The following is a 13,417-nucleotide window of genomic DNA, read 5'->3' as shown; positions in this document are numbered from 1 at the left end:
TGTTACTTTACCAGTTACTTGAAAAAAGTAATCTGATTACATAATTCACATCATGCATCACCCCCATCACTGTCTACCGGTATATTGCCCACCCTTATTTGAGAAAAGTTTTAATTTTGAGCATGTCTAGCATTTATGCATTAATAAACTATTATGCACGCATTTGAAGCTCTTCAGACCAAACAGATGACCCTGCTAAAAAACAAACAATAGAATTTATTGCAGAATTTGTAATTGTTTTACTGGTTACAATTCAAATTGTATTGGTTTTAATGGAAACTGTACTGGGCCCTGTTAATGGTGCTGTTGTTTTTGTCAGCTGGGGATTCAACGCAGCCGAAGTAAGAATTAATACCGTAGCTGCTGTTCATAACATTTCAAACAAAGATCTTTTTTTGAGATTAATCTAATATAATGAGTGTTTATGTGCCCCAAACAATGTGAAAACGCTGTATCTCCTTTAGTGGAGTTTGCTATCCTCATTCAATCTTATTGTCACATATATCATATTTATAGGCCCATAATTTAAAAACGGTAAAGTCAACATGTTTGAAAATGGGAATAAGCCATAATTTAGTATAGTGAATGGTACTTTGAAAATAGAGTGTGTCATAATATTTTGTTGTAGTATTTACAGCTATACATTCAATATTTAGTTGCTTTTATATTTTTTTTTTTATGGGCGACACCTGTTGAAATTTGTAATAAGTGATGTTTTATTAACAAGTTTCGGGAGGAGCTTGCACAGATAATTAACACGGTCAATTCACCCTTAGCAATCACTCTCCCTAACCAATCAGCACAGGAAAAATCCCTATAAATAACACAACAATCCTACCTTCATAATCTCTTGTCTTGTCAGCGCTTTGGCACATCCAACCACCGCGAACATGTCCGAGATCGCTTTTTATCCAGAGGATAACGCCTTTGAAGCAGCACCAGATCCCGCAGCATCCCTAGCCGCAACTTAAGCCACCACCGCCCTGCAGGATCCTCCAACCGAGCCTGCGGCTGCACCACGGGGCCGCAGGCCTTCTCGCGCTTCCACCGCTCATACCCGCCGCCGCCAAGCCGCGCCATCACCGGCACCTTCCAGGCGTCAGCCACATTTCCCAGCATATTCCTACGCCTCAGCCCTCTCCGTGGACCGTGGCAGGACTGCAGCAAGCGCTCACCAGCGCCAACATCCCGCACCGAGCTACCAAAGCGAACGCCAGCCTGCCGCTCACGGCTTCGATCACAACCCAGCAGCTCCTTCAAGCCGCCGCGTTAGCGCGAGCTTACAACCGCAGGCGGCAAAATCCCATTCACAGCCCGTGCCTCACCACACTCCCCTTTCCTTCCCATGGCCGGCAGCGCTGCCATCCAATCCCAACGCGAACATCCCTCCACTATTTGCTCAAGCCCCAGCGCCCGCCATTCCTTCCCTCCCCCTTCTTTCGTCTATTACAGGGATTACGTCTAGCGTGAGCGTGCCTCCACTAACGACGCAAGGCCCAAGCTATCCCCCTCCTCCCCTCTCTTTCATCAGTCTAGTACTGGGAACTTCGGATCATTTTACCGACTCGGATCTTTGAGTCTCATTCAGCAAAATGAACGAATCTTTTCCAAGCATTAACAGCCTCTTCCCGCTCAATGAATTTTCTCTTCACTACCACGACATCGACCAAGCCATTACCCTGATTAAAAAAATCAGGTAGCGGTGCTTGGTTGGCCAAAGTCGACATCACCTCTGCCTTTAAGTCATGCCCGTCCACCCAGATTTTTGGCACCTATTCGGCGTCCGCTGGCAGAACAAATATTACTTTGCCGCCTCACTTCACCACCCGTTTCTGGTTCATCTCCACGACTTTCTGATCATCTCGCCCCCCCGACTCCTTCCCAGCCGCACATCTTTTGACTACCCAAAAATTTTTTGCAGAGCTCGGGATTCCCCTCGCCCAAGACAAACCCTAGGCCCCAGTACTTCTATCTAATTTTTGGGCATCAACTTGGATTCCCAAAAAAATAAAAAAATAAAAAAATCCAGGCCTCTCTACTGTTCCAAGCGCAAGCTTTTATACGTTTTAGGCCATTTAAATTTCGCAATGCGCATCATCCCCCCAAGGCCGCCCCTTCATCTCCCATCTTCTCGCTCACATCCTCCGCCCATGCCCTAGAGGACCAAATATCCCTAACTGACCCTGCCGCAATGAACTCAGTCTATCGATAGCCTTCCTTAAACAACGGAATTATTCCCCTTATTCCCCCGCTTATTCCCCTTATGCGCAGCAATGCCCACTCCCGCCGGAGCTCCCCGCTTATTCCCCTTATGCACAGCAATGCCCACTCCCGCCGGAGCCCCCCGCTTATTCCCCTTATGCACAGCAATGCCCACTCCCGCCGGAGCTCCCCGCTTATTCCCCTTATGCACAGCAATGCCCACTCCCGCCGGAGCCCCCCGCTTATTCCCCTTATGCACAGCAATGCCCACTCCCGCCGGAGCTCCCCGCTTATTCCCCTTATGCACAGCAATGCCCGCTCCCGCCGAAGCTCCCCGCTTATTCCCCTCAAGCCGCAGCAATGCCCGCTCCCGCCGGAGCCTCCCGCTTATTCCCCTTATGCCGCAGCAATGCCCGCTCCCGCCGAAGCTCCCCGCTTATTCCCCTCAAGCCGCAGCAATGCCCGCTCCCGCCGGAGCCTCCCGCTTATTCCCCTTATGCCGCAGCAATGCCCGCTCCCGCCGAAGCTCCCCGCTTATTCCCCTCAAGCCGCAGCAATGCCCGCTCCCGCCGGAGCTTCATACACCTTTTTGTAGTTCCCCTCTGCCGCAGCAGTCCCCCCTTCCATAGGACTTTTCTTTCCTATATTACCCCAGCAGTACCCGCAGGAGCTCCTCCCTTATCTCCATCCATGCACCAACGCCCGCATCCAGCATCCCTTAAGTCCAAGCTTCTCGGGGGGCTATTTGGCTGCTGTCCTGCGATTTAATTACTAGCCTTTTGGGGAGTGCTTATAGGGTTCGGGCCAGTGCTGAGCTCGGACCCCCGGGCTCGGGAATGACTACCGAGCTCGAGACCCTCTCCCGGACAACACGCCAAATACGCACAACCTTTCGCTCAGTTCATTATCTGTAAGAGGGAACTCGTGAATTGCTTAAAAAAGTTTTTTTTATTCAAATGATGCATTTATGCATTCAAAGTATGACACAATATCTTGTAGTTGGCTTCACACCTACTGACATATTGTGTTCTACACTGTTAGAAATAAAAAGAGGAACAGAAACCATAGACACACGAACATGGATTCTCACACGAACATCATATTCTTACAGGACTGCTATGCAACTTAACACCAGTAGGGCTGCTATTAGAATAAATAATAGATAAAATAAACGTCCAAAAACATAATGTAACGCACATTCAGTTATTTAAAAATGTTTTAACAGTCAGTTTTTACTCATATATCAATGTTATTTACATTTCAAAGGAACAGGCACAACACAGTTTTCTGAGAACAGGCACAACCCTTACAAAAATTAAATTATTATTAAATTAAAAATTAATGCTTTTATTATAGTAAAAGTATGGAAGCCAGTTTTCACCACTTAATAAAAAAACAAAAAAAACAATTGTGAGGTAATTGTGACTTTTTATCTCACAATTCTGACTTTTTCGTAGAATTGCATATACAAACACGAGATATAAACTCACAACTGCAAAATATAAACTAAACTTGTAAGTTATTTTCTTGTTTATATCACAATTCTGAGGAAAAAAAGTCAGAATTGTGAACTTTTATCTCGCAATTCTGACTTTAGAACTCACATTTGCGAGTTTATATCATGCAGTTCTGACTTTATAACTTCAGAAAATATTTTTTTTGATATCAATTCTAAAAAAAAAAATTGTCATGTCAAGGACCACCCTGTCATCTTGTTGTCCATAATAAACACATTATTTTAACAATAGTAATGTTTTGTTGGTAAAGGTACACATTATCTTTCTGCAAATCTACATTTTATAACCACTGTGCACTTAAAATATATTTGTACTACTTTGAATTTGTCCATGACAGGGTTGACATCTTTTGTTGTTTGTTCATATTTTGTCTGCTTGCAGTTAATTTATAAAAATGTGCTGGAGCTTGACCAACATGCATTTATATCAGCCTATGTTTACTTAATACAACAAATATGAGGTTAAATGGAAAATCTAATCTTAAAATGTTCATCAAAATGGTTCTTTTAAGAACTAAGTTCTTAAGAGCATACAAACTCGCATTTGTATTTTTTTTCTCGCAATTGTGAGTTTTATATCATACAATTCTAAGAAAAAAAGTCAGAATTGCGAGTTTATATCACAAATCTGACATAAAAAGTCACAGTACCTTTTTAAAAAAAATTTATTCAGTGGCGAAAATGGGCTTCCATATTAACCGTTTTTTATTTTTGTTTTTTGCCGTATGTGTGTATAACCAGTTTTACTACAAATACTAGGGTTAAACTGTGGTTAGTGTACAAAACCATGGTTCATTTGTGGTTACATTTGTGGCAATATTTGCTTTTTATTTGTGGTAAAAATCATGGTTAATTTTCGTAAGGGAAAAGCAACACTGCCCTTTACAAAAGCAAGGGAAAACCACATAGTCCCATGTTGAGGGTGAATAAGAAGCTAACAAATGCTTTCTCAAAAAGAAGCTGTAAATAAGAAGCTGGATTCAGTCTCGAATATTAAGTGTACTAATGTAGGGTAATGTAATAGTGAATGAGAGTATGGGGGCACAGAAAACAGCTAAAACCAGCCAAAGCTGGTTTTTAGTGCTGTTTTGATTTCTGTCTTGAGAAGCCCATTTCAGAAAGAGGGTTTAGTGGAAACTTTGAGTATTTTAACACTGAAATGAGAGAAAAACTCTGGGTTCTCTATTTCAGAATGTGTGTTTATTTATTTATTTTTTCTGAGTAACATGGTGAGCGCCGCCATGGTGGATTCTAACTTCCGTTTGGTTGCTCTTGTATTCTGGTCTCCGTCACGTCAAGGTCCGAGCAGACACTTTTTCTTGTTGGAGCACTTCAGGTTTTTGAAAATGTTCTAAATTAAAGGATTTGGATGATGATGGCGATCTTTTATATGTTAATAATATTAATTATGAGTCGTTTACAAGGCAGAGAGCTGAAACCATACAGTTGCGTGCAAGTTCATTATTTGCGATTCATAGATTTCACTTCAGAAAAAAGACACGTAGCCTACGCATATTTGAGAGATGATCGTAAGATCACATTTAGGGTGGTTCCTGAGTAACATTTTATGAATGAGGCCGAAGATGTGAGTGTATTTGACTAGAAACACCAGAGGCCGCTATTGTAAAGCATTTCCGTTATGCTTGAGACTTCCGCATTTAGGAAAAAGGTGGATACTTAGAGCAAATAATGATCTTCTTGGTCTACTGAAATTTTATTATTACACTCGCTTCAAATGTTACAATACTCAAAATAACTTTTGTTTACTTGACAATAAGTAGACAATTATATATTGACAGCGATGGCAGAGTTAGCACAAAAACATTTTTTTCTCTGGCGCATAAGGTGAATACTGTTATACAAGCAACTGGTTCTGTTAGCAATGTGCAGTTTTTTTTTATAGTTTGTTGTAGAGTTCAGTAACAAGAGCTGATGAACATAAACAGGGAAGGATTTGTGAATTTGAATATGGAAAGCACCGAACATTCAAATGTGCCATTTGTGACAAAATATGAATTGTACATTCATATATAAAAAGTGTGATTTTGCTATTGACTCAAAAGACTTAAAAGAAAGTGTGTCATAGTCATTAGTAAACAGAGATTATGTTGGGTCTTAATTTTCCTCATTCATGCTGGTTTATCTGTTATGTTCTGTCTCTTTACATTTTGCCAGAACTCTATTATCTGCTTCGGTGACCTTGCGATTGTTGTAATGACTTTAGAAAGGTCATGATGTTTAGAATCCTTCTTGTAGGTCCGAAACTGAGAGGGATCTGGAGCCCGTGAGGGTTTTAGGCCCAACCGCTTCAAACAAGTTCCCACATATGCATCCTCTATGTTAAATGGCTGCATGTGTTTGGAAACCTCCACTATTTTGGGGGGAAGATCATTGGAGAACACATATGCTACTCCCAACACATACAGGGGGTATTTCGGTTCAGGATACAGCTCTTCCGAGACGTAATACTTTGATGTTTTGTTTCTAATGACTTTCTGGTTCCACATTAAAAATCCTGTCATGTAGTTCTTTCTGGGTGTGTTGGGTGCCAATAGTAGGTTCATCAGGTTCTCTAGGTTTATGTACATGTCAGAATCAACCTTCATACTATAATTCGCTTGAGGGCAACGAGTGGCCAACCAGTCCATGATCACCATCGTCTTTATGGTCAGATTGAAGTAGGAATCCACAAAGTTGCTCTGCACTAAATCTCTGTGTTGTCGACTCTCTTCCTCCAGCTGCTGTTGAACTTCGGATCCTCTAGTCAGACCCACCAAGAACAGAGTCAGCAATGTTTTTCCCTGGACTGAGCTCTCGTTCCCCCATGTGCTCCGGATGGCGTTTCGAGCATCGACCTGATAAGGGGCTACAGGAACCATCAAGACCAGGAATGGATTCTGCTTGCATTTATCAGGTTCGTCCAGGATGAAATGATAATTGCTCGGATGAGCCACATGATGCACTGTTTGAATGATTTGTTTATCAGTTCCAGACAAATCCCAGACAAATTTTTTGATTTCAGTCGTCACATTATAGGACTGAGTCTGATTTACAAGATTAAACCAGGTCTGAGGGTGTTTAACTGGCTTGAGAGAGAAATCGTAGAAACAAGTGAAGACAAACACTGATGTCAAAATGAGCAGCAGAACGAATCCTGTTTTAATGGGACATATTAAATCTCTAATCTGAGCCAAAGAACACCTGAAAAAGAAAGAGAAACAAACGGTTATTAGTCTATATGATCTCCTTCAGATTTGTTATATGTTTCTGAAAATCTTGAATAGTACTTTTATCTAAGGTATTCTCAACTCTGGCCCTGCAGCTGCAGAAAAGTGGACCTCAAGAGCCAGAGTTGAGAACCAGTTTTATCTGTTCGTCTGGCAAGGGCAAAGTGTAAAAGTGAACATCTTTAGACTGTACTTAATTGCATAAGAACATCATAGAGCCAGACACAAACAGCCAGTGACAATACAGTGTTTTCACGATGTGTCATCAATTGGCCATATTGGCAGCATTGAATGTAAACAATGTCACTGAACTAAACGAAAGTCGCAAATTTTGCTGATTATTGCTGCAGACCGGGAAAACAAAAACGCACCAGTGATCTTTTGCAAGTGCAGTTTTTGTGTGTATTTGACATTCAAATAAGTTGTGATTCTAATCGGTCTCTATGATAAGCTGCTCATTATCTACAGTACTAAAAGTTACCATGCTGGTTTTCCCTGTCTTAAAAACTTTTATAAATGTATGATGAAATAGATAGTATTACAAATAGTGAGTATTGTACAGGTTTCCAGAGTTAACGATTGATTTTACCCATATTTTTATGCATTTTGGCCAGCAGTAGTACAGTTGGTCTTCTACTATCAGGTGGTACTTCCAGTGAAGTTTTTGTTAACTGAGACTAAAACTATTAGAAACTGTTACTATAAATAGATTGAAAAATGTTGCTTTAGCGGATAACTTATATTGAAGTTAAGTTTAATTCTGCACTTGCAAAAGATCACTGATGCACAACAAAATTAAACTGAAAACTGAGAATTCAGTAACTGTAAGCATTGTCAGGTATAATATGCGTGCAGCAATATACAGTAATAGGTGTTATATTGAGATCAGCAGAAGTGGAATGTATCAAATATGAAATTGTCATCATTTACAATAAAATTCTAACCATATGTTTTTCTCAGGTTCTATAAAAATCTACACTTTACATGTAGACTGGTACCAACAAAGCTCTAATTAGCCCCTAAATTAAGTTCCATTGCTGGACTGTATGTCTGTATGTAAAGCACAGCCTAAACAGGTGCACGTACCTCTTCCACTTGCTTCCGAAGGCCATGACTGTGTATTTGAATGGTTATGTAAAAGAATCAGTAAGAGATGCATGCTGTTTTTTCTGATGTTTCCGGAGTTGTTTGGTCCTTCCCATTAACTGGGGGTGGGGCTGAAACCTTTTCCAGTACAATTGTAAGAGGAAATTTTCCACAAATTACTTTTTAAAAGTACTTTTCATGAATGTAGCAACTTTAACTTTGCAATTTAATGTTTGGTAGCAGTTGTACTATACTCGTCAAAAGTTTTCCACACATTTAAATTTGCCTTGCCTATGTCACTTGGGTTACTTAACCCTCTGGGGCCTGAGGTGTTTTGGGGCCCTGAAGAAGTTTTGACATGCCCTGACATTTGTGCTTTTTTCAGTATCTTAAAAACATATGAATGGTTAAAGTCAGATTACATTGTAATCAGCACATATTGGGCTACAATAATATGCAAGCAACATTAATGTGCATGTTTGTGTTTTTGAGAAAACTATGTTTATGCGTGGTTATTGAAAATCTAAAGTTTTGAAGTCACTGAAATAAGGCCATGAAGCACATATAGGACATTTCTTTACAAGACTTTAGATAATTGGATGTCGTAGGCTAGAATTTTTTCAACCAAATGATGTGAAAATCATCTCGTTCACTCGTTCAGAGAAAACAATATATTGATTTAAATTTTATAAAACATGTTTTGTGATCGAAAGGGATTATTCATAGGTGTGGCAATGACCCATGAATATTTAGCAATTCACACCTGAGAGACAAAAGAGCCCTCCCTAATGGCCCCATCAATGACTGACTTGACTATAGCAAGTAAGGAAACAATGTGAGAAGATTCAGAGAATGGAGTTTTAGGTTATTTTTATTTTATTTACTATCACTGTATAAACAAAACATACATAATGAAGGTCCAAGACACATTATTGAGCTCCCTCATCTTACCACACAGATGTGCACAGACTTTGTGGCATTTCTGAAAACTTCTTCTGAATTCTGTTCAACAAATGAAACAAATCTTACCTGCTATTTTGTGTGCCCTTAAAAAAATACAAAAAAAGTCAAAAACTTGTTTTACACTAGAATATCAGCGTAGTTGAACATCTCAAGTTTCTAGTGCTCTCAGAGGAAAACAGTTTGAAGGGACTCATGGGAAAGAGGGCAGGATTCATCTTTTGAGCAGGTTTGAGATCACTACAAAAACAAAACAAACCAAAAATTATATCAGGATCATCTGTCAGAATACAGTCTATACTCTAGAATTTGTACTAATGTAAAAAAAAAAGGACATGTAATATCTAAGAAACTAATAATTATCGTTTAGCACTATATTACTAATAAACGTGATGTAAACACACATTCAGTGTAAGCACTCATATTACTTTTAAACTGTTATACAGTAAAATAAATAAATAAAGTATGATTCTACATTCATAAAGATATCGTCATAAATGCATCTCACAGTAATCACATCGTTTTTCTAGAACATTATAAATATCCTGCCATTGTAAGAGATGCAATGCAATCAAACGTACTTCATAATGTTTCATTTGATAAAGTCAGGAATTTTAGTTTGGAATAAGTCTAACTAGTAAAATGTGTACATGTTTTGTCAAAGTAAATAACAGCGAAAGCTAGTAGGAAAATGAAAGTAAGACTTACTCATGTAAATGTCTCCTCCTGCTGGGTTTGCGTCGCATCGCGTCCTTCTTAGGATTGAGGTAAATATAAGTCTTATTCCTCACAGCATATCTTCATTCAGTAACAAACTGTAACCAAGATGAACTTGAAGTCATGTTGCTTTGTTGCGGTGATGTGGGAGTTTCCTCACGTACAGATACTCCGGTCCTTGCTGCGCTTGTAGCACATGGCTAATTTGCATGGCAAAAGATTTCGCGATAGTGGGCGCGGTCACATTAGAGATAAATTATCTCAGATAATTAGTTGGAACTGGATAGACTAGACATCTCCTTGGTTTCATATAGATTAATTTATCACAGATTATTTGTTTTTGATCAAACTTACTTCGTTTAAAAGCATAAATCTCAAGCTTTCAGTAGATATCACTTTTCTGTTTGTGTGCTGAGTATTCACCGAGTTTAAATGATTTAAGTGACGCATTTCTAAAAGCAGTTCGCGGAGACAGAGAAAACAGAAATCACCCTGTTTGTTTTCTTTATTCTAAATAAAAAAGCACAACTTTCTGCTGTTCTTGTGAGTGTGCACAAATAAAAGTACACACTCTACAGTTTCCAATGATGTATATCTCTAATTTGTATGACTAAAACCGACAGAGCATTTTTAGTGTCTTTTGCGCTGATCTAAAAAAAAAAATGAGCTCGTATCGCCGGCGATACAGCCGGCCTCAGGGAGTTAAATGAAACTACTTTATATGACACCAAAGCCAGAATTTCTGGTTCAAGACCACAAAACATTTGGCACATCAACTTGTTTACTTTGGTGGTACAAAAATGCTGCTCTGCTTCTTTTACAATGATCACCTTTCTTTGGAAAATAATTAAAGAACATTACTTACACTACCAGAAAAAGAAAAATCTTTTTTTTATTTTTTATTTATGAACTGATATTCATCTAGCCTGGAAAAAATCCAGACCCTAATCTGTTAAGATTAAGGGTCTGGCATCGAGCAATGAAAAGGGCCTAACTCGAGGGGCGGCACCAAGCATGCATTTGAAACTCTCACTGCACGCAGTTGGATAACGCCACAATCAATCACAACAATACACGGTGTGACGTATCCATTATTTCACTAAGCCAGCTACCAGCGGAGCTAACTGATAGATTAAACTCTTGCCGTATCCAGTCGGCAAAACAGCAAAAAGTCCTTCTTGCAAAGGAACGATTCGAGCGTGGTTTTCTGTTCCTCTTTTATATGAAAAGCCAAGTCTAACTCATTCATTGTAGCATCCACAGCCGTTTCAAAAAACTGGTCTTCATCTGTAGCCATCTTTCAATGCTTACTAAATGTTTCCTGACGTCGCAGCGCTGTCGTCATCATCTTATCTCGCCTCTGGCCCGCCTACATCAGATACACCGATTTGATTGGTTCCCAGAACTGCTTACGTAATGCAGTAACGTGCATCATTGCTCGATGCCAGAGTGTCTTGCAGAGACAATTCAAATTGTGCTCTCGCGAGACCTCTGGATTTCCAGGGTAATATTCATCTGTTCTTTTTCCTAATAATGTATTTTTGAATCATCAGACATTAGTGCTCAGTAAATGCTGGTCACAGACATGGAGATGTACCTTCAATTTCAACAAGCTGATTGCTCACAATAAATAAATAAAACCCTACAGATAATGTTCTCAGGCCATTTAAAAATTGATTTTGACAGTGGTTAGGTAACACTTTATTTTAAGGTGTACTTGTTATTCATGTTAAGGTGTGGTTCAGAATCAAATACCACTTAAACCACTTGTCATTGCATTTCCACTCAAAAAAAATAAAAAATAATCTTGGCCTAGTGCCCAGATCCTGGTTTCGAACTGGCCCTGAAACCTTGCTGGTCTTTAACAAGTGAAACTACACTGACCAAAAATTATATATGCAACAGTTTTGTTTTTGCCCCCATTTTTCATGAGCTGAACTCAAAGATCTAAGATTTTTTTCTGTGTACACAAAAGTCCTATTTCTGTCAAATATTGTTCACAAATCTGTCTAAATCTGTGTTAGTGAGCCCTTCTCCTTTGCCAACATAATGGCGATTAAACAACATGATTATTGCACAGGTGTGCCTTAGGCTGGCCACAATAAAAGGCCACTCTAAAATGTGCAGTTTCATCACACAGCACAATGCCACAGATATCACAAGTTTTGAGGGAGCGTGCAGTCGGTATGCTGACTGCAGGAATGTCCACCAGAGCTGTTGAATGTTCATTTCTCTCCTATAAGCCGTCTCCAAAGGTGTTTCAGGGAATTTGGCTGTACATCCAACCGGCCTCACAACCGCAGACCACGTGTAACCACACCAGCCCAAGACCTCCACATCCAGCATCTTCACCTCTAAGATTGTCTGAGACCGGCCACCGGACAGCTGCTGCAACAATAGGTTTGCATAACCAAAGAATTTCTGCACAAACTGTTAGAAATAGTCTCAGGGAAGCTCATCTGCATGCTCGTCATCCTCATTGGGGTATCGACCTGACTGCAGTTCGTCGTCATAACTGACTTGAGTGGGCAAATGCTCACATTCGATGGCATCTGCCACTTTGGAGAGGTGTTCTCTTCATGGATGAATCCTGGTTTTCACTGTACAGGGCAGATGGCAGACAGCGTGTATGGCGTTGTGTGGGTTTGCTGATGTCAACTTTGTGGATCGAGTGGCCCATGGTGGTAGTGGGGTTATGGTATGGGCAGGTGTATGTTATGGACAACGAACACAGGTGCATTTTATTGATGGCATTTTGAATGAACAGAGATACCGTGAAGAGATCCTGAGGCCCATTGTTGTGCCATTCATCCACAACCATCACCTCATGTTGCAGCATGATAATGCATGGCCCCATGTTGCAAGGATCTGTACACAATGGAAGCTGAAAACATCCCAGTTCTTGCATGGCCAGACTACTCACCGGACATGTCACCCATTGAGCATGTTTGGGATGCTCTGGATCAGCGTATACGACAGCATGTTCCAGTTTCTGACAATATCCAGCAACTTCGCACAGCCATTAAACAGGAGTGGACCAACATTTCAAGGTCCATATGTTTCATGTTCTGGGCTTAACTTAGAAACAGGAGCCCTCTCTGGGCTTAACGTGGGATCAGGAGCCCTCTCCGGGCAGGACTTGGAAATTGGAGCCATCTTTCAACTCTGGTCAGGGGCTGGAGCCATCTTTTGACTCTGGTCAGGAGCTAGAGTAATCTCTCAACTCTGGTCAGGGGCTGGAGCCATCTTTCAACTCTGGTCAGGGGCAGGAGTCATCGTTGGACTCTGGTCAGGGCTAGAGTCATCTTTCAACTCTGGTCAGGGGCTGGAGCCATCTTTCAACTCTGGTTAGGGGCTAGAGTCTTCTCTTGACTCTGGTCAGGGGCTAGAGTCATCTTTCAACTCTGGTCAGGGGCTAGAGTCATCATTTCAACTCTGGTCAGGGGCTAGAGTCATCATTTCAACTCTGGTCAGGGGCTAGAGTCATCTCTAGACTCTGGTCAGGGGCTAGAGTCATCTCTAGACTCTGGTCAGGGGCTAGAGTCATCTCTAGACTCTGGTCAGGGGCTAGAGTCATCTCTCGACTCGGCAGGGGCTGGAGCCATCTTTCAACTCTGGTCAGGGGCTGGAGCCATCTTTCAACTCTGGTCAGGGGCTAAAGTCTTCTCTCGACTCTGGTCAGGGGCTGGAGCCATCTTTCAACTCTGGT

General features: G+C 40.9%; 1 protein-coding gene across 1 annotated transcript; it reads right to left on the bottom strand.

The window, feature by feature from the left end:
* Positions 1-5,847: 5,847 nt before the first annotated feature.
* Positions 5,848-12,565, bottom strand: LOC141338125 (beta-1,3-galactosyltransferase 1-like). The gene is made up of 2 exons (XM_073843686.1): positions 12,249-12,565; positions 5,848-6,919 (listed from the first exon to the last, which is right to left on the bottom strand). The coding sequence occupies exons 1-2, from the start codon at positions 12,563-12,565 to the stop codon at positions 5,848-5,850; spliced, it is 1,389 nt and encodes a 462-aa protein (XP_073699787.1).
* Between the last annotated feature and the right edge of the window lie 852 nt (positions 12,566-13,417).

This window comes from Garra rufa, chromosome 7, assembly GCF_049309525.1.
Source record: "Garra rufa chromosome 7, GarRuf1.0, whole genome shotgun sequence".
Lineage (NCBI taxonomy): Eukaryota > Metazoa > Chordata > Actinopteri > Cypriniformes > Cyprinidae > Garra > Garra rufa.
The sequence above is the reverse complement of the archived record's forward strand: the minus strand, read 5'-3'. Positions and strand labels throughout refer to the sequence as shown.